The 19,945-nt window shown below is 41.5% G+C and overlaps 1 protein-coding gene and 1 long non-coding RNA gene across 16 annotated transcripts in view; both read left to right on the top strand.

Annotated features, from left to right (window-relative positions):
• Positions 1 to 4,121: 4,121 nt before the first annotated feature.
• The window catches only part of REPS1 (RALBP1 associated Eps domain containing 1), an 82,947-nt gene continuing 67,123 nt past the window's right edge, over positions 4,122 to 19,945 (top strand). For 13 of the 15 annotated variants that reach the window (XM_059700488.1, XM_059700483.1, XM_059700484.1 and 10 more), the window contains exon 1: positions 4,367 to 4,664. In XM_059700488.1, coding sequence (XP_059556471.1) covers positions 4,512 to 4,664 — 153 coding nt within the window. In that variant the 5' untranslated portion in view covers positions 4,367 to 4,511. Of the gene's footprint in view, positions 4,665 to 19,945 lie in introns of all 15 variants that reach the window. The other 2 variants (XM_059700491.1, XM_059700489.1) reach the window with 1 other exon arrangement.
• Positions 4,671 to 18,523, top strand: LOC132236941 (uncharacterized). Its single transcript, XR_009453419.1, has 4 exons — positions 4,671 to 5,036; positions 10,777 to 12,132; positions 12,937 to 14,789; positions 14,841 to 18,523. It is a non-coding gene; the product is annotated as an uncharacterized LOC132236941 (long non-coding RNA).

Below are 19,945 nucleotides of genomic sequence, written 5' to 3'. Positions count from 1 at the left end.
ATATCAAATCATTATGTTGTACACCTGAAACTAGCATAATGTTAAAGTCAATTACATCTCAACAGCAAAAAAAGTTTTTAAGTAAAAAATGGGTAATTCACTTACAAGTACATTTTGGAAAAGGCAAAAGGTATTGAAAAAGAAAAAAGTGGTTGCTAGGGGCTGAGAGTAGAGGGCAGAGTTAGTACAAAGGGGCAGCAGAAAGGAATTTGGGGGACACAGAATGGTTCCCCATCTTGCTTTTGGTGGTGGTTACATGACTATATACGTTTGTCAAAACTCGTAGAAGTGTGTATCAGAAACAACACATTTTACTGTATGTAGTTTATTTTTAAAACTTAAAGATTTCCAATTAAAAAACAGTTGATATTTGCAGGCAGTAACCAACTGTTTGATCTTACCTGAAAACCAACATCTTTAAATGTGTAGCTATATAATATAGAACATGTGTTTTAAAATAGCTTTCTCATGATGTCACTTTTTAAAATTGACATGTCTAGAAATGTAAAGGAAAGAAAATAGACTTGACCTCAAAGAGCCCATGTGTTAAATCATTTCTTTCCCTTCAAACCTGGAAATATCAATTTAAGTGACAGATGTAGAGAAAAATCTCTTTCACTTGTGAAACTGTCAAACCCTCCAGCACCAAGCCCACCCAGTATCCAGCCAGGGGCCCAGAAGGTCTCCCCTTCATCCAGGCCTCCCTGATTTTTTGAGCTCCTGCCTCCACGGAGGATGTGTTTATCTAGAAGGGCTCTCAGAAACTCAGTCTGGTGTTGAGCTGACACAGATCCAGGTTCTTCCCCACCTGGGGAGTGGGTCAGTGGGGCTGAGGCTGTGGCTGCTAGCTGTAGGGCCCATCCGGTTGCTTCTAATAAGCCCTTACCGGGAGGGGGATGGGGGTCTGATTTGATTGTTTTTCTTTAGAACATGTGGTACCTTTTGTCCTCAAGTTGGTCTTGGTCATCAACAGGAAAACTCCTACTCTGTCCTAGGAAAGCCTCACAGAGCAATAGGACCACAGGAAGAGAACCACTCAACATCCTGTAACGCATGTGGCCAATTCAGTGTTAGCCTTTGGCAAGGAATTGGGAGCGGGGAGGAAGGACAGTACAAGGAGGATTCGGGGTGCTGCAGAGGGTGCTTGGCATGGCTGACTGGGAGGCCTCTGGAGTGAGTGCTCCCTGAGGAGAAGATCTTGCGGTTCCTTTCACACTGGCACAAGGTGCTCCAAGGGTATTTTTCAATACATGAATTATGTGTTGGATAGAGAGGAGAACCTGAAGGTTATAATGAGCAGGTTTATTTGAGGAATGGGAGGCGAGAGTAAAAGGGTAGCACATATGGACTGAGAAGGGAATGTCAGAATCCCAGAACTTGGAAGTGAAGCAATCCTATAATTATTTCAGGTTGCCACAGAGGATGGAGCTGGAGCTTGCAGAGTTAAGGGAACCACACTAGGAGATGATGGTCTTGACTGGCTCGTCACACCATTTGTTCATTTATGCATTCAACAAACTCTTGATGAGTACTACATGCCACATACCAGGCCTTGGAGTGATGGCAGGCAATGAACAAATATTTTCTGGTAAATGCAGGGATGGTAGCTGGAAAGACTTAATTAAACAAGTAAGAACGGCACTATAGTGATTTTGGAGTTGAGACTGTCTGGATCTTGAATCCCAGATCCAGACACTTAATAACAATGTGACTTTTAAGTTACTTATCCCATTTGTGCCTCAGTTTCCTCATCTGTCAAATAAAAATACTAATAGGGTTTACTTCCTAGAGTTGTTGTGATTAATGCAGTAATTAGTGTAAAGTTTTAGAACAGTGCCTAAAACACAGTAAGTACTCCATAATTATTAGCTATTAAAAATATAAATGGATACATACTTTAATATCAGGTAGTGTTATGGGTTCATTCAGCGAGATAGACCACCAACTCAGAATTTAAATTTAAGAGCCTTTATTAAGCTGGCCAGCTGACTACAGTTACAGCACCCTGCCAAAGCAGAGGCTGAACTACAGCGCCGACTTCCATGGCCAGCGACTACATTTACAGCACCCTGCCGAAGCAGAGGCTGAACTGCAGTGCTGACTGCAAGAGTTACATTTTATTATTAACTTTTGTGGAGGCCCAGAGAAAAATGTGTCTTTTAAATTCTGGGCCCCCAATATGGGAGAAACTCTCTTTATTTATACTTTTTCCAGTCTTTTGTCTCCCAAATTTGGAATGAGACTTCCGGGCCTTCTGAGAAAGAATGCCTGTGTGCTGGGAAGGGGCCATGAGACCATATCTCAAGGCCTGGCCTGATGTCAGTACCTTCCTATTTATGTGTTTTAGGAACAGACAGCACAGCATGACCCGTCTGGCCAAAGCGCCAGATATGCAGCCCAGTACAGTAGTAAAAAGTGCTCTACAGGAAAATAATTCAGATAGGGGCTAGCATGCAGTAGTGGGTTATCTTAGATTAGGTGTCGAGGGGAGGTCTCTTTGAGGAGGTGATATGTGAACAGGGACCTGAGTGGTGTCAGAGAACAAGCCACGCAAAGGTTCGTGGCAGGAGTAGTTTAGTGGCAGGAAGGGAGACCTCAGTGCCTGGGAAAGGAGGTGGAGGAAACGGCGCTGAAGACAACTGTGAACCAGCCCCTACTCCACGGCGTTCCTCCCATTTGTACCTGTGGAAGACAGGCCACCTGTGGGGCTCTGACCACCTGTGGCAGGTGCCCTATTGGGGTGTGCAGGTAGGTATCTCTGTGGCAAACTGAAAATTTTAGAGATGGGGAAATATGTGCTTAATGGCATGTGATATTTGTGCCTATATAAAATGCTACTATTCAGTTAGAAAATGTTCACAGCTCCACAGTCCCTCATCTTTTTTAAACAAAGAATGGTAACAAAATGCCTATAACAGTGTGTGTGCACACACACACACACACACACATATATACATATACATACATATATATATATATAAAATTAAAGCCTATAGTAAAATGAATAAATATTGACACTAAGGGGCATATATAAAGACTGCAAATAGTCTCATGTGAGTTAGGATTTTTGCCTCCAAATGAGGCACATCAGGTTTTGCTGCCAGAGAGTTACAAAAAAAAAAAAAAAAAAAAAAGCAGCTTGGCTTTACATTGCTTTTTTATTTTGGAATTCCAGAATAATAATTTGCAGGATCAGCCCTCTGGGGAGCAACATGTAGAAGAAAAATAAAAACCCAAACTGGAAAATCCGGATCCTTCTGCCTTAGCTGCTGCTTTTGAGATACTTCGTATTTGTTAGGTATAAACTCTTGTTAAGATTTTCTACTTGAGATACCTTCAGAATTCCCCCCTTCGGGGACCCACAGAGCCGTGCAAGCGGCTTCCCGAGGGAGAAACGAGGGGCTTATGGAGCTGATGGTGTAAACTGATAGCACCACGTTCCTGGTGCCAGGACGACTTTGTGCAAAGGAAACTCGTCCGTTTTCCCTCCAGTCAGCAGGTGTTCTCAGGTAAACATGGCTTAAAACCAGAGTGGGGGGGGGGCGGGGGGGCGTCCCAGTGCTCGTGTCTGGATGAGGAGAGTTTCCAGAGGCATTGGGTGTTCACAGCCCTTCAGAGCACGCACAGCCGCTGAATTCGTTCTCAGAAACTTCTGACATCACAAAGGCACGAAGGGCTACCATAACCTGAACAACGTTCCCTTGCGATCAAATACTGGTCGGACGCTGAGCGCCAGAAGCTCCGAAACAATGCGCACTGCAGGCCTGATCTCTGGTTCTCCGGCTCTTTAGGAGCCTTGGGGGCCGCACGCTGCTCCCGCCCGATCCCGCCTCCCCCGGGTCCGGCTCATCCCGCCGAGGGAGGGCGGCTCGGGCCCCGCCGCGGGCTCCGGCCACCAGGGGGCGCTGCGCCCCGCTCTCCCGGAGCGGCCGGCCGCCCGGTGGGTGTTCCTCTCTGCCTCTCGCGCTCTCTCCTCGCGGCCTCACATCCGGGTCTGGAGCGCGGCCGCTGTCAGTGTCGGTGCGGCGCGTCGGGGGCCGGGCCGGGCGCAGTCAATGGCGGCGCGGGGAGGCGGGGCGGCGGCCGCGCTCAGCCCGGAGACCCCCAAACTTTAGGCTCGGAGCCCCACAACTTTCTGGGAAGTGCGGCCGCTCCGGGGGCGTGGACGGAAGGGGAAGCCGAGGCGGAAAGTCCAGGGGGAAGCGGCGCGGAGCCGGGGAGACTCGAACCCGCGGCGAAGGCGTGCGGAGTCCGCCCGAGCCTCGCGCCGCCGCGCCCCCGCCTCCTCCCCGCGGCCCCCGAGCGGAGCCGCGCGCGCGAGCCGAGCCCGGGACTGCGCGGGCCTCGCCGGCGGCGGCGGCGGCGGCCGAGCCCGGCCGGGCGACCTCCGGGCCCTGCGGCTCGGGCGCCCCCCGCGCGCGCGAGGCCGGGCTCCCGGGCGCTGCGGGCCGCGGAGGAAGCCGGGCCCCGCGTGTGGCCTGCGGGCCGGGGGCCGTGAGCCGGCGGCGAAGATGGAAGGCTTGACGCTGAGCGACGCGGAGCAGAAATACTACTCGGATCTCTTCTCCTACTGCGACATCGAGAGCACCAAGAAGGTGGCGGCCAACGGGCGGGTGCTGGAGCTGTTCCGGGCCGCGCAGCTGCCCAGCGACGTGGTCCTCCAGGTGAGGTCGCCGCGCCGGCTCCGCTGCGCCCGGGGCCTGCCGGCCTCCGCGGGGTCTTCGCGGCCGCTCGGGCCTCCCGCCCTTGCCTCCGCGGTGGGAGTGGGTGCCGTTTCCTGGGCGGACGGCGGTGGGCAGGTCCCCCCACCTCCCCCCTGAACACACACCTCACCCCTCCTCCGCCCCGGCTGCACCGTCCCCGGCGGGGGCCGCAGGTGCCCGGGCCCCGCGCTCCGCCGGCCGCGGTCGAGGGGCCGGGGGTCGCTCTCGGGGGAGAAGAGTCAGGCAAAGAGGCGGTGGGGCGGGGGTCTGTTCATCATCTCTCGCGGCCGCCCCTCGGAACCTGTCATGTCCAGCCTGGAGGAGCAACTTCAGGTGAAGACTGTCGGGCGGTTGCCATGTCTGAGTCCCAAGTCTTGTTGTGGATACACAGCTCTTCGGATCGTGCAGAGTAGTCCTGTCATCCGTAGAGGCAAAATGTTTTCGTGTTTTTTTTTCATTCTTGAATTAACCGAGCAGACACGGTGAAGTGGATCTTGTAGATCTGGGAATCGAAGAAGCAGGGGTGTTTTTTTCCCCCACAAAGAAGTGAAATTCTTAGGGAGATTAACAAATGGGAGCTCCTAGTGAGTAGTTCACAAGAAGAACTTGCAGTTAACAAGAGAACGTGCGGCTGGTGTGAACGGGGCAGGTCTCCGGTCGGCCTCTGGTGGACCTTGTGCATTTGGGGTGGGAGGTGAGCTTTGAGCAGCTGGGGGTCGCAGGTGTTTATTCGCCTCCCCCGTAGTCCTAGAGGAGCAAGCCGAGCGAGTTTGAAGCTTTCTCTATCACATCCGTTTTTAAAATAAAAGGCTTCCTAGAAGGTCTTATCTAATGGACGTGGTGGGCATGGATGTTAACTGTTTAATGATTCATCACTGCTAGTAAGAGCCTGTCTGAATAGCAAATCAGGAACAGGTTTTTAGCTTTCATCTTTATGATGGTTGAAACTAGTTGTCAGAATCTCCAAAACTTAAAGCCCGATGCGTAGTTACGGTGCAGAGCGCACTGGCTCAGGAGGCTTGAGGCACCATTCTGGGTCTTGGACACCGTTCTGTTGTTAACCGACGCTGTGACCTGGGGCCAGGCACCTTCACTCTTCCAGCATATACCACGAGAGTCAAGTTCTTCCAAACAAAAATTCTGGGAAGTATAAAAATTCACACAGGCCTCTCTTTCAGAAGGTACCTGTGCAGTAACTGTGGCTAAGATGAATGAATTCTATCTTTTTTGCATAATCATGTATGTTTTAAATTGCTTTTTTAAAATCTTGGGAGGAAAAGTTGGGTGTCTTACATAGCGAGGAGTCTCAAATTCATGTTGCTGAACAGGGAGTTTTAGGCTTTGGCTGCCACGGTCTCTGTCGCATATTCTTCTTTGTTTTTTACAAGCCTTTAAAAAATGGAAAAACCAGCCTTACCTCAGGGGCACACAAAACAGGGCCTACAGGTTGCTGACCTTTCTAAAGACTGTTAGTTGCAGTGTGGGGTATATACTCTCTTCATATGGCTTTGGTCTGGTCAGAACATGGTCTTTTTGTAGAAATAAAACATACTTTCAACTCCCTTAGGAGCTAAAATTCAGGAGAAACTTCCCATGTTATATTTTGGTTTATGTCCTGGGTGGGGAACCTTTTTTCTGCTAAGGGCCATTTGGATATTGATAACATCATTCGCTTAATATAATTAACTTAATATAAACTTACGTTGCTCTGAAAAAAGCTCCTAGGTTTATTGGATTTTGAATCCCACCTACGGTTGCCTTGGCAGGGCCAGACCAAATGATTTCTCCGGCCTTACGTGCCCCAAGGGCCGGCTATTCCCCACCCATAGTTATGTCTTTGGGGGGGGGGGGGCGGGGGGGGGGAGCGGAAATAAACTGACTCATTTATTTAGGATTTTAAATGTATTATTTCAGATAGACAAATTTGTTCATTAACCTTTGCTTAAAATATGTTTAATTCAATCCACTTATTTTCATGTTTTGCTTAATTTTATTAACATTGAAAAATATCTATTGCCTTTTTGTATAAAGAGAGAGCTTAAATAGCATAAGTATTCAGGATTTAATTATAAGTTGGAAGCTATAAGAAATCCCTACAGTGGAATTCTTGCAGTAACATATATTGCAGTGGCATTCTGGGTATCTTGAAGGCAGTTTATCTAAAAATTGGCTTAAGACATAAAATGTGAGACAAAAGCGAGGGAATGTGAACTTAATTGGCTTAAGGGAGTTTGAGATTGAAAACATAGCCCTCCATTGCTTTCTAAATGGGAAGCATTTGGGGAAACTCACACTGTTGAGTTACCTACCTAACACTGGTTGGGCATCGCAGAGTATCAGTAGGGTAAGAAGCTCTCAGGGACCTTGTAAATTACAGGAATATACATGTGTATCATAAAGCAAAATATGAATACCATAGGAGAGGTACAAAGGAAGGATGATCAGGAGAGGCTTCTTAGTTCTGATGGAGTTTAGTGTGGAGGAAGGGCGGTGGGATTAAGAGAACTTCCAGGCAGAGAAAAAACATGACCAAAGGTGGAAAGTGTAGGAGCCTTTCCAGGGAGTAGCAGATAGCTTGTACCCAAGGTAGGGTATGTTTTCCGGGTAATGGAACATAGAATTAGACCATATTAGGAAAGATTATAAGAACAGATGGAAGATTTCATGTTTCCGTAGGCAGTGGAGCTCACTGGTAGTTTTTTACTTTGAGTGAGGAAGAGAGTAGAGGCTGGGCTTGGAGGCTGGTGCAGTGGTCTGAAATGGATGCTAGGTAATGGGCATCCAAACGAGGGGGACAACAGAGGAATAGAAAAGGAGTGGCTGGATGAACAAACAGGTCTGTTATTGAAGGGCTTCTGAATAGTCACTGTGTGAGATGCTTTGTGGGATAATGTTTAATTGAGGCCAGATTATCAAGGCTGGGTGGAGAGCTTTGAACTGTGAAGGCAGCAGGTGGTTGTAGATATAAGAGAAATGACACATAAAAACAGTGCTTTGGGAAGTCTTTAGGAGATCAGTAGAACAGGAGATAGAGGGAAGAAACTGGAGATGAATTTGGGGACTGATTCTAAGTGCTTGTACGAAGTGGTGATCTAGACCATGGTACTCCAATATAGGAGGAGGGGAGGCATTGGTGAGGACAATTATTTTATCCGGGGGGGGGGGCGGGGGCGGGCAGTTGCCACAACTGGGGAGAGGGAGCAGTTCTACTGGCATCTGGTGGGTAAAAGGGAGAGATTCTTCTAAACTTCATACAATGCACAGGACAACCCCCCAGCAAATAATTATCTGGCCCAAAATATCACTCGTGCTGAGATTGGACCTGTGGTGGCAGAAGGACAGAAAATGAAGCTAGAGATAGAGTAGAGATTATGAAGGTAGGCTTGGTGATATTTAGATGATATTAAGATGAAAGAAGACTAGGACAAGGATTAGTCTCTGTTGGACCCCACTCACAATTAGAAAAGGGGCTGGAAGAGGGCCCAATTTTTAAAAGAGATAATGAGTTTGATGTTGGCATTTTGAGATAGCAATGGAAATCTCCAGGAGATGGTTGGAAACAGGTAGAGATTTGTCCACCTAAGTGCTGGTTCTTACAGTGAAGTTCAGGCGTCTGGGGTCTCTTTTTCATCACCTAAGTGCCTTGCTTGGGGGCAGGGGACAGATAGCTCCTCATACTGTGGGCATGCATCTATACATCAGGGCTTTGATTGATGAAATCATTTTCAGCATTTTGTTAATAAAAGTCGTGAGAAGGCTGAGTCATCTAGGGGAATGAGTCTAGGAACAAAGAACAGAGGGCCCAAAACTGAAGGCGGAAGGAGCTGGCATTTATTGAGTGCTTATGTTTCTTTTACCAGGCAAGTAATTTTCATGGAGGAATTCATTTGATCCTTGCAACAACTCTGAAGTGGATATTATTTTTGTTTTTTAACTAGGAACTTGATAAGCAGAGAAATTAAATAACTTTTAGTGAACAGAGTCTCTCTTCCTTATCATTATTCCTTGGCACCTCTCAATTCTTTCTTTTTTCTTTTTTTAAAAATATATTTTATTGATTTCAGAGAGGAAGGGAGAGGGAGAGAGAGAGACGGAAACATCAGTGATGAGAGAAAATCATTGATTGACTGCCTCCTGCAATCCCCACACTGAGGATCAGTGAAAGAGCAACCCAGGCATGTGCCCTGACCTGGAATCGAACCGTGACCTCCTGGTTCATAGGTCGATGCTCAACCACTGAAACACACCGGCTGGGCTCAGCTCTTTCGTACTTTCACAGTTCATGTGATTGTTTTTCCCAAAGTTCTTATGAAGACTGGATATTCTAAATTATTTGTTTTGAGTTATATATGGATTTTCTCCTTCACATAGTAAATAGTTTTATGTATAATAATGTCTTGAGACACAGCCACTTAAGAGAAATAGGAAGATTCTTGAAGTTGGTATCATGGGCACACAGACACACAATTTTACATTACTACAACTGTCAAACATCTTAAGGTATGTTCTGACTTTAAGGGTTTGTTTATGGAGACAGTATGGCAATACACAAAGTGAATATGAATAGCTAACACTTTATAGAATTATGCTCCACACCAGAAAGGAGCAGAACTCAGGGGGAGAAAAATCTGTCTTTATAGGATTTAATTGTAAGAAATTCTGCTGTCTGCTGCACAAGAAAATATTCAGAGGTTTAAAAATATTTTTTTCCAGAAATATTTTATTTTTTAAAGATTAGGGAAGGTATGCTATTTACCACGCTAATAAGTATGTATCTTAGCTTTTGCTTAAAACCTCTTTGCTGGGAAATGTTTTAAAGCTTCTTACAAACTTTGAATGTGTAATAATTTGATAAAAATGTCTAGTACTAACTGTTCCTTTGTTGAAGGTTATAAACAATGTACCCTATTAATGAGGCTGAAAAAATCTTTTAGATCATTTGTGTTGAGCAATGTCTTGTTAGACTATTTGAATAACACATTATGTTAATGGGGGGAAAGTGACAAGAATTAAACATAAACCATTTTGTCTTTCTCTTAAAATTTGTTCAATTATAAGAACTACTCATTAGTGATAGGATAAAATAGGAAACAGAGCCTCATTATGCACTGAAAATTATAAACTTAATACAAATAAATGTCAGGTTTGTTATTCTGGAGTAGGGATTATTTTCATTTATAATTCCTGAATCCCTAAAGAATTATAAGAAACTATAAAAATAATCTTTCCTTAATTAGACACTTTCTTATACACAGTTGAAAAACCATACACTGTGAAAAATGTCACACTTAATGACTTTATGTAGTGTAATATTTACTTTAAAATGTCTCTTTTTTTATATTACATTGTGCTAGTTTTGGTCTATTTTTTTCCTTAACCAAGTCCCATGGTTTGAATCTTAGTATTTTGGGAATTCATGCTAAGTATTTTGATGGAACAGTAAAGAGCATGAGAGATCTGTGTAAGGAGCACTAAATATGGGAGGCAAGTTCCAGTCCTGTCTCTTGCTGGCTTTGTGACCTTGAACACATCACTTACTATCTGGGTATTCTCACTACCTGAAGTGATTGGATTGGATTTTCAGACTCTCACCACAACCTTAAGAAAGTAGCACAAAGACTTGAAATTAGTTCTTTCATGATTTTGACACTGGAATTGATTTCTTTTTATATTCTTTGGGAGATTTGAGGTCCATCGTGCTTGGTGACAGACTTTGCATTTCCAGTGTTTTTCCTCATAGATGTTTCATTTTTCCATAGTCTTTTCTGTGATAGATGCATTTTCATTTTTCTTTTCCCTGCTTTACCTCTGTGTAAGGAATTTATGTCTGATGGATTGCATACGTATAGGCATGACCTAAAAAATCAGGATATAATAAGTTTGACTCAGAGATCTTTTTTAAAGTTCATACCATACACCAGATTTCATTGGGATTTGATAAATTATAGGACTTAGATTTTAAAAAAATTACATCTCTTCTTCATTTTGTTTCAAGAATTGTATGTTGAATTTGAGTTTATCTTGTTAAATGATGAAACTGGAATTTATCATTTATCTCCTTCTAACCTCTTAGGTTTTGGATTCCTTTGAGATTCTGGCATACACACTGGACATCTGTTTAGACAACATAGTTAAACAAAATTTTGTGTATAATTTTGTTGTCAACCTCCCCAACCTAGTCAAGTTCATCCCATGGACTACTACAGTAAGAAAGTTTTAAGGAAGAGCAGACGGATCTGTGAAATGCTGAATGAACATGTCTTTCTTAAAGTTTTGTATATTTTTAATAAATACTTCTTCATGGTTACTGTTTATATTTGGGGTGTATATGCAGTAGTGAAAAACCAGAAATCTTCCCCTGCCTTCTTGGATTATACTTGTGCTAAAGTAAAAATGGAAAAGAACTGTGTACAGTTAATAGAGTATCATGGGAGACTGGGGGGATCTACTTAGGTGTAAGGGAAGGCCTCACTGAAGAGACACAGACATAAAGTAAAGGAGAGAGAATGAGATGTTTCACATAGAGGGAACAGCATGCAAAGGGCCTGATGCTGTGAAGGGCTTAATGTGTTTGAGAAAATGAAAAGTTGGAGTAATATGAACAAGAGCGGAGAATGGCTACAGGTCTTGTACACAGTGATAAGGAGTTTGGATTACAAAATACTAAAGGAGCCAATATCCCTGATGAACATAGATGCTAAAATCCTTAACAAAATATTAGCAAATTGAATCCAGCAATATATTAAAAAGATCATACACCATGACCAATTGGGATTTATTCCAGGGATGCAAGGCTGGTACAGTATTCATAAATCAATAAATGTGATATGTCACAAACAAATTGAAAGACAGAAATCACATGATATATCAATAGATGCAGGAAAAGCATTTGACAAAACCTAACACCCATTTTTGATAAAAACTCAGCGAAGTGGGAATAGAGGGAGCACACCTCGACATAATAAAGGCCATATATGACAAAGCTATAGCCAACATCATACTCAATGGGCAAAAACTAAAATCATTTTCCCTAAGAACAGGAACAAGACAGGGATGTCCACTTTCACCACTGTTATTCAACATAGTACTAGAATTCCTAGCCACAGTGATCAGACAAGAAGAAAACATAAAAGCATCCAAATTGGAAAGGAGGATGTAAAACTCTCATTATTCGCAGATGATGGGATATTGTACATAGAAAATCCTAAAGGCGCCACCAAAAAACTACTATATTTAATAAATGAATTCAGCAATGTAGCAGGACACAAAATTAACACCCAGAAGTCGATAGCATTTTTGTACACAAGAATGAATTCTTAGAAAGTGAAACTAAACAAACAATCCCATTTATCACTGCAACAAAAAAATTAAGATACTTAGGAATAAACTTAACCAAGGAGGTAAAAGACTTGTACTCTGCCGGGAGCCGGTCCATCCTTGCTGTTTCAAGGGACCTGGCATATATGGCATACGGTTCTTAATATGTTTGCTCACCTTCTTGGCGCTGTGTTTTAACCAAGGTCACCTCTCCGAGAAAGGTTGAATCCCCAGGTAGGGATTTTCCCCTGAAGTTAGAGAGGGAATAAAACCCCTCAACTAAGTGCCAGGCGGGTAATTAATCACTTTAACTATGAACAATCATGCTTAAGCTACATAATCTTTACTCCCTGGAATGGAGATAAGAAACGCCCTAACCTTTGTAATAGAGATTGATAGGATTGAATCAACTGGTATAAATACAGATGTAACAAGACAGAAAGACACAGAACTTAGAACACAGAACTCAGAACACAGAACCTACACTCAGAACCTAGGCACAGAACCTACACAGAACGTTCTCTAGAGACAGAAGAACTTCGCTGGAGAGAACATGGCAAAAGATCTTGGACAGAAACTGGCCTCAGAACCTAGAGACAGAACCTAGCGAGAGAACATGGCAAAAGATCGTGGACTGAACCTGACTACAGAAATTGGCAAGAGAACCTGACTAGAACCTGGTGACTGAACATGGCTGGAGAACCTAGCAAGAGAACATGGACACAGAACCTGGCTGGAGATCCTAAGCAGAACCTCTCTGGAGATCCAGACCAGAACTTGGCTGGAGATCCTGGCTAGGCTGCTGATCAACTGAACACTGTCTCCGTGTCCTTCCTTCTTCACCGACTCCGTCTACACCTTTGGGGACCCCTGGACCTGCTGGGGCTGGACCCCGGCAGTACTCGGAAAACTATAGGACATTGAAAAAAGAGCTAGAGGAAGATATAAACAAGTGGAAGAATATACCATGTGTATGGATTGGTAGAATTAACATCATTAAAATGTCCATACTACCCAAAGCAATCTACAGATTCAATGCAATCCCTATTAAAATACCAATGGCATATTTCACAGATCTAGAACAAATACTCCAAACATTTATATGGAAACAAAGACCCTGAATAGCCTCAGCAATATTGAGAAAGAAGAACAAAGTTGGAGGAATCACAATACCAGACGTCAAGTTTTACTACAAAGTCACTGTAATCAAAACTGCCTGGTACTTGCATAAGAACAGACATATAGACCAATGGAACAAAACAGAGAACCCAGAAATTGACCCAAGCCATTATGTTCAATTAATATTTGACAAAGGAGGCAAGAACACACAATGGAGTCCAAAAGTCTCTTCAATAAATGGTGTTGGGAAAATTGGACAGATACATGCAAAAAAATTAAACTAGACCACGAACTTATACCATACACAAGAATAAACTCAAAATGGATAAAAGACTTAAATGCAAGACGGGAAACCATAAAAATCCTAGAAGAAACCATAGGCAGCAAAATCTCAGACATCTTGGGGGGGGGGGGGCGGTGGTCAGTCGGGGAAAAAGGAGACATATGTAATACTTTAAACAATAAAATAAAAAAGAAAGAAAAACAAAGTCTCAGACGTCTCTCGTAGCAATATGTTTACGATACATCTCCTAGGGCAAAGAAAACAGGAGAAAGTAAACAAATGGGACTACATCAAAATAAAAAGCTGCACAACAAAAGAAACCATCAACAAAACAAAAAGGGAGCCCACTGTATGGGAGAACATGTTTGGCAATGATACATCTGATAAAGGGTTAATGTGCAAAATATATAAGGAACTCATACAACTTAACAAAAGGAAGACAAACAGTCCAATTAAAAAATGGGCAAAGGACCTAAATAAACACTTCTCCAAAGTGGACATACAGACGGCCAAGAGACATATGAAAAAATGCTCAAAGTCACTGATCATCAGAGAGATGCAAATTAAAACGACAAGGAGGTATTACACCTGATAGAATGGCCACCATCTACAAATGACACAAGTGCTGGTGAGAATGTGGAGAAAAGGGAACCCTAGTACACTGCTGGTAGGAATGCAGACTGATGCAGCCATTATGGAAAACAGTATGAAGTTTCCTCAAAAAATTAGATATGAAACTGCCATTTGACCTAGTATTCCATTTATACCACGGAATACTATGCAACAGTAAAAAGGCTTTCTTACCTTTTGAGACAGCATGGAAGGACCTAGAGAGTATTATGCTAAGCAAACAAAGCCAGCCAGAGAAAGACAAGTATAACATGATCTCACTCATATGTGGAATCTAATGAACAAAATAAATCCAAAGACATAGAAGCATGGAACAGACTGTTGAATCTCAGAGGGAAGGTGGTGGGGGGAGTGTGGGTGGAAGGGTGGTTGGGAAGAGATAAAGGAACTTGTATGCATATATGCATAACCCATGGACACAGACAATAGGGTGGTGAAGGCCTGGGATGGGGGATAGGGATGGGCTAGAAAAGAGTCAAGAGGAGAAAAAGGGAACATATGTAATACTTTGAACAATAAAGATTTTTAAAAAATATTAAAAGATTTTCAGCAGGTAGCATCATATGAATTACATTTTTAAAAAATTACCCTCCTGTATAGAGAAGAAAATACTGGGACAAGCAGAAATAGATTGACTAGTGGATATGCAGTAATTTAGGTAGGGGACAATGACTTACATTAGTGGAATGGAGAGGAGTGGACATATTTGAGATATTTTTAGGTGGTAGAAATAGGAGGTCATGATAATGAATTGGATTTGAGATATTTTTACATGGTAGAAATAGGAGGTCATGATAATGGATTGGATGTGAAACTTAAGGAAGAGGGAAGAACTCAGGGGTATTGCTGGATGTTGTCATTATTGGATTGCTGGGGAAAGAATTTTTTTTGTTGTTTTAGTTTTTTGCTTGTTTTATTTTGGAGGAGGGATAATGTGAATTTAGGAGTTTCCTTTAGTCAGTCTTGAGTTCTCAGAAGCCTCTGAGATTGTCAAGTAGGCCTCTATCAGAGAGAACCAGTTATCTTAAGGAACTCAGATATTTGGCTTGGAGATATCAATTTGAAGATTATCAGTGTATTAGTGATATTTAAAGCCATGAGAATAGGTGAAATCTCTGAGGAAGAGACTGTGGGAGTATAGGTTTGGCTAGAAATAGAATGCTGAGGATCTCTGTACATTTTAAGGTTGTGTAAACTGGAAGGTCACTAGGAAGGAGGCGTAAGAAGGACAGCCAGAGTGATTGTAGGGAAATTGGAATGTATATTGGATCATGTCATGGATGCCAAGTAATGCAAGTTTTCAAGGAAAGGATAGTTAACTGTATTGAGTTTGACTTGGAGGTTGAGAAGATGTGGGCCATTGGCTTTGACAACCTAGAGGTCATCAGTAACTGAGATGAGCCAGTTTCATGGCTTTGTAGAGATGGAAGCCAGATTTAAGTGACTTGAGGGGTTACATGATACCTCAGGCCTAGAAATTTGGTGTATAGATAGCTTTATAAAGAAGTTTGCCTATGAAAGGAAACAGATACGGGGTAGAAGATAGAGGTGTATGAGGATATAAGGGAAGTCTTTGTTGAGTGTAAGAAATACTGCAGCATGATTTTAGTTGTTAGGATTAATAAAAGAAGGAAGGAAGATGAGAGAAGTCCTTGAGAAAACAAAGTTCAGGATCCTGACTGCATAGAGCAGTGGTTTTCAACCTTCCTAATGCTGCGACACTTTAATACAGTTCCTCATGTTGTGGTGACCCCCAACCATAAAATTATTTTCGTTGCTACTTCATAACTGTAATTTTGCTACTATAAACAATATGTAATTATATATCTGTTTTCCGATGGTCTTAGGCGACCCCTGTGAAAGGGTCTTTCAACCCACAAAGGGGTCACGACCCACAGGTTGAGAACTGCTGGCATAGAGGGTCAGTTCTTTGATAGGAAATGGATCATCCTCAATTTTAAAAGGAAAGAAGTAAAAACATAAATACAGAGAGAAGTAGGTATATAGATTTAATGGAGGGAAATTAGAATATTCTAGCCTAATGGCTTTTACTTTTTCTACAAACTGAGGTGAGTTTAACAATTCTGTAGTGAGAAATTATCTGAATATGAAAGTAAGAAAACTATTCACCGTGTCATCAAAATAAATAAAATATTTAGGAAGAAATTTAACAAAAGCACCAAGATGTTTTTACTACAGAGACATTGCTGAAAGGAATTAAAGAAGATTTAAATAAATGGAGAGACAGTCTGTGTTCATAGTTTGGAAGATTGAATGTTGTTAAAGTGATGGTTCTCCCCAAATTGATCTACAGAGTCAGCAAAATTCTTATCAAAATCCCAGAAGACTTTTGAAGAAATTGTCAAGCTGATTCTAAAATTTATAAGGAGATGCAAAGGACCTAGAATATCCAAAACAGTTTTGAAAACGAACAAAATAAGAGACTTACCCTAGCTAATTTTAAAATTTAACTAATCTCAATAATCAAGAATGTGTGATTGGCAAAAGGATGAGCATGTAGATTAGTGGAACAGGATTGAGAATCCGGAAATAATTCTTACATTTATGATCATTTGGTTTTTGAAAAAAGTGCCAGGACAGTTCATTTGGGAAAGAATAGTCTTTAAACAAATGGTGCTGGGAGAATTGGATATCTGTATGTTTAAAAAATGGCGTTAGGCATATTTTTGTGCTATATACTTAAGACAGCACACAAAAATTATCTCAAAATATATCACATACTTAATTGTAAAACCTAAAACTATAAAAATTCTAGATAACATAGAAGAAAATCTTTGTAACCTGTGTTAGGCAGAATTCTTAGATGTGACACCAAAAGCATGAATCATAAAAGAAAAACTGGTAAGTTGGACTTCGTTAGCATTTTTTAAACTTTTACAGTTTAAAGGATACTTAATATAAAAAGTTAAGCCACAGAATAGCAGAAAATATTAGCATGTTAAAAACATGATAAAGTTCTTTAATCTCGAATACATAAAGAAATCTTGCAACTCAATTATAAAGAAAAATTGTATTAAAAATGGGGAAAAGACTTTAATAGATATTTCACCAAAGAAGATAATATGAATGGCCAAACCACATATGAAAAGATACTCAGTATTCATCATTAGGGAAATGCAAATTAAACTACAGTGATATGCTCTTACACACTCGAGTAGCTATAATTAAAAAGAATAACATGACATAGTATTGGTATTGTGGAGGAACTGGAATCTTTATACACTGCTCTTGGAAAATGATTTGGCTGTTTTTTAAAAAGTTAAACATATTATATGAACCAGCAATTCCATTCTTAGGAATCTACCCAAGAGAAATGAAAACGTGCACACAAAAAAAGTGTAAATGTCTGTTTAACAGCATTATTCACAATAGTCAGAAATTGAAAAGCAATAAAAATGTCCATCATATGATGAATGGATAAACAATATGATATATCCATGCAATGAAATTCTGTTCTGTAGTAAAAAGGAACAAATCACTGATAAATGCTACAACAAAGGTAAATGCAAACACGTAAGTGGCAAAAGCTAGACACAAAGGAGTACATATTGTGTTTGCTCTCATGATGAGTTTCTTTTCTATATTGAGATATTTGCAATCTATTTTTTATAGTGTTTTTTTTTGTCTTCATAATTTTTATCCCAGGTATAATATTTATCTAATCTAAGTCATCAAGAAACATCTTTATAAGCTTATATTATCTGCCCTGGCCCATGCGGCTTAGTTCAGCGGTTGCCAACCTGTGGTCCACGGACCACTGGTGGTCCGTGACATTTGAAAGGTTGATGACCGCTGGTTTAGTTGGTTGAGCATTGTCCCATGGACCAAGAGGTCCCAGGTTCCAGTCCAGGTCAGGGCACACACCAGGGTTATGGGCTTGATCCCCAGTAGGGAGCGTGCAGGAGGCAGCTGATCTATGTTTCTCTTCCTCTCCTTTCTCTCACTAAAATTAATAAAAATATTTTTAAAAAAGATTGTGTTGTCTTTTATGGAATTAGAAAGGTACTTGAAATAATAATTTAAAAACTATAAAATACCATTCATGTTTTGTTTTGTTTTCATTTGATATCCTATTTATTTGAACTTTTCCCTGATCTTCTCAATCAGATAACCCTCCTGTAACCTTCCCACATTGTTCTATATGTTTTCACTTATATACATCTTATACTTTTAGCCTCCTGTTCAGGTGTCTATGTTTTTCTTAAAATGTGGCAAGCAACTTGAAGTGTTAGTTTATCCTTGTTTGTTTCGCTCATATCATTCTGTTCATGATAGGCACCCAAAACACATTGGACTGGTTAATTTAGCACTTCAGGGCTTCATTTCTCATCAGTACATTGGTGAGTGCTAGCCTCACCTCTCACTTTGTCATAATACTTTAAAAATTCCAAACACCAATTATGAACCTTTTTAAACAATATGGAACCTCTGAGACCAGATTGTATAGATCTTTCAGTTAGACTGTATGTTAATGAAAACTTTTGAAGTTGTTCAGTCAGGTAACTCTAGTCAAATATAGTGAGCATGCATATTAAAAACTTTTCTTTAAGGTACTGTACCTTAATGCTATTCTCCTCTTAATTTTTTTGAGATGTCAGGTTCACGTTAGTAGTAAACTCACATGAGTTTTTTTTGCCTATCTTGAAGTATAATTTCCAGTTCTTGAACTTGACAATGAACAGGTAGTGGTAGACAACTAATTTAAATAAGGAAAAGTCAGTAGTTTCTCATTTAACTTAGTTGACTCTTTCGGAGGGAAAGTATAGCACTCTCATAAAATGCATGACAATAGTGAAAGCATATCAAATCTGAGTGGTCATGCCTAACCAGCCTTAAAAATTATCTGCCAACTCTCACCCTCACATCTCACAATCTTGTTTCCTATTATTCTCCTAACATGGAATTTGGGTTCCAACCCAGCAAATCCGTTTTGTGTTTCTCACAGTTACTTGCTCTTTATCGGTTTCTTTTCATCATGCTACTTTTTCCATGTGCTGTACCCTCCCCTCTCAACTTCCATGCTTCCATCCTCCCCATTTTTCAAAATGTGACTTAGTTTTTGTAGACTTTGGAAATTTAATTTGAACAACCTCACCCTCACTCTGAGGCTTTCATTTGCCCATCCTTTTGTAGGAATTTTGCACTGTGTATAGCTTTTTGTTTGTCATTGCTTAGCTGCCTTTCTAGTATATTTACATCCCAACAGTACTGTAAGCAAACTGAATAAAACTCAGGTCTGTTTTCTTTCGTGACCTCATGAGCTCTGTGGCAGCAAAAGTGTATAGTAGATGTTTAGGAAACAGCTCACTTTTTAGGACAAGCCACTTGCTTAACCTTGCTGTTGCTCTGCATTCATAAATGTGATTGGGATGATGAATTAAAGCAAATCTAGACTTCTCACCCTCTGAAGTAAAAAGGCTTGGTTACTCTCTTCCCAGCCCAGTCAACATTCTGGGGTTGAAGAGAAACAAGGAGGCTGAAAGAACAGGAACAAATAGCATTCTGAGCTCTGACTTCGCTGCTTTGCTGACCAATATTGTCAGTTCCCCTCCTTCCCTTTAAAAACCTTTTCCCCCCTATATTTTATTTTATAGCATAGTAATTGTAAGTTTTAAAAAATAAAACTAGGAATTTATTGGCAACTAAAGAAATAAATTGTGGCAGAATCTGGATATCTTGGCACATTCTATATTCTTTTGTAAAACGTAATAAAGCACAACTTGAGTTGACTCCCAGTGCACCTGGCTGAATGTGGAAGACCACAAATCCATGTAGAGATGAGCATGCTGGTCACGCTCACAGTGGTACCACATAGGGATAGCACATTCCCTAGCACAGGCCACTGATACTGTGCCACGTCAAAATTACAGAT

This window comes from Myotis daubentonii, chromosome 6 (assembly GCF_963259705.1).
Source record: "Myotis daubentonii chromosome 6, mMyoDau2.1, whole genome shotgun sequence".
In the NCBI taxonomy this organism is placed as follows: domain Eukaryota; kingdom Metazoa; phylum Chordata; class Mammalia; order Chiroptera; family Vespertilionidae; genus Myotis; species Myotis daubentonii.
The sequence above is the reverse complement of the archived record's forward strand: the minus strand, read 5'-3'. Positions and strand labels throughout refer to the sequence as shown.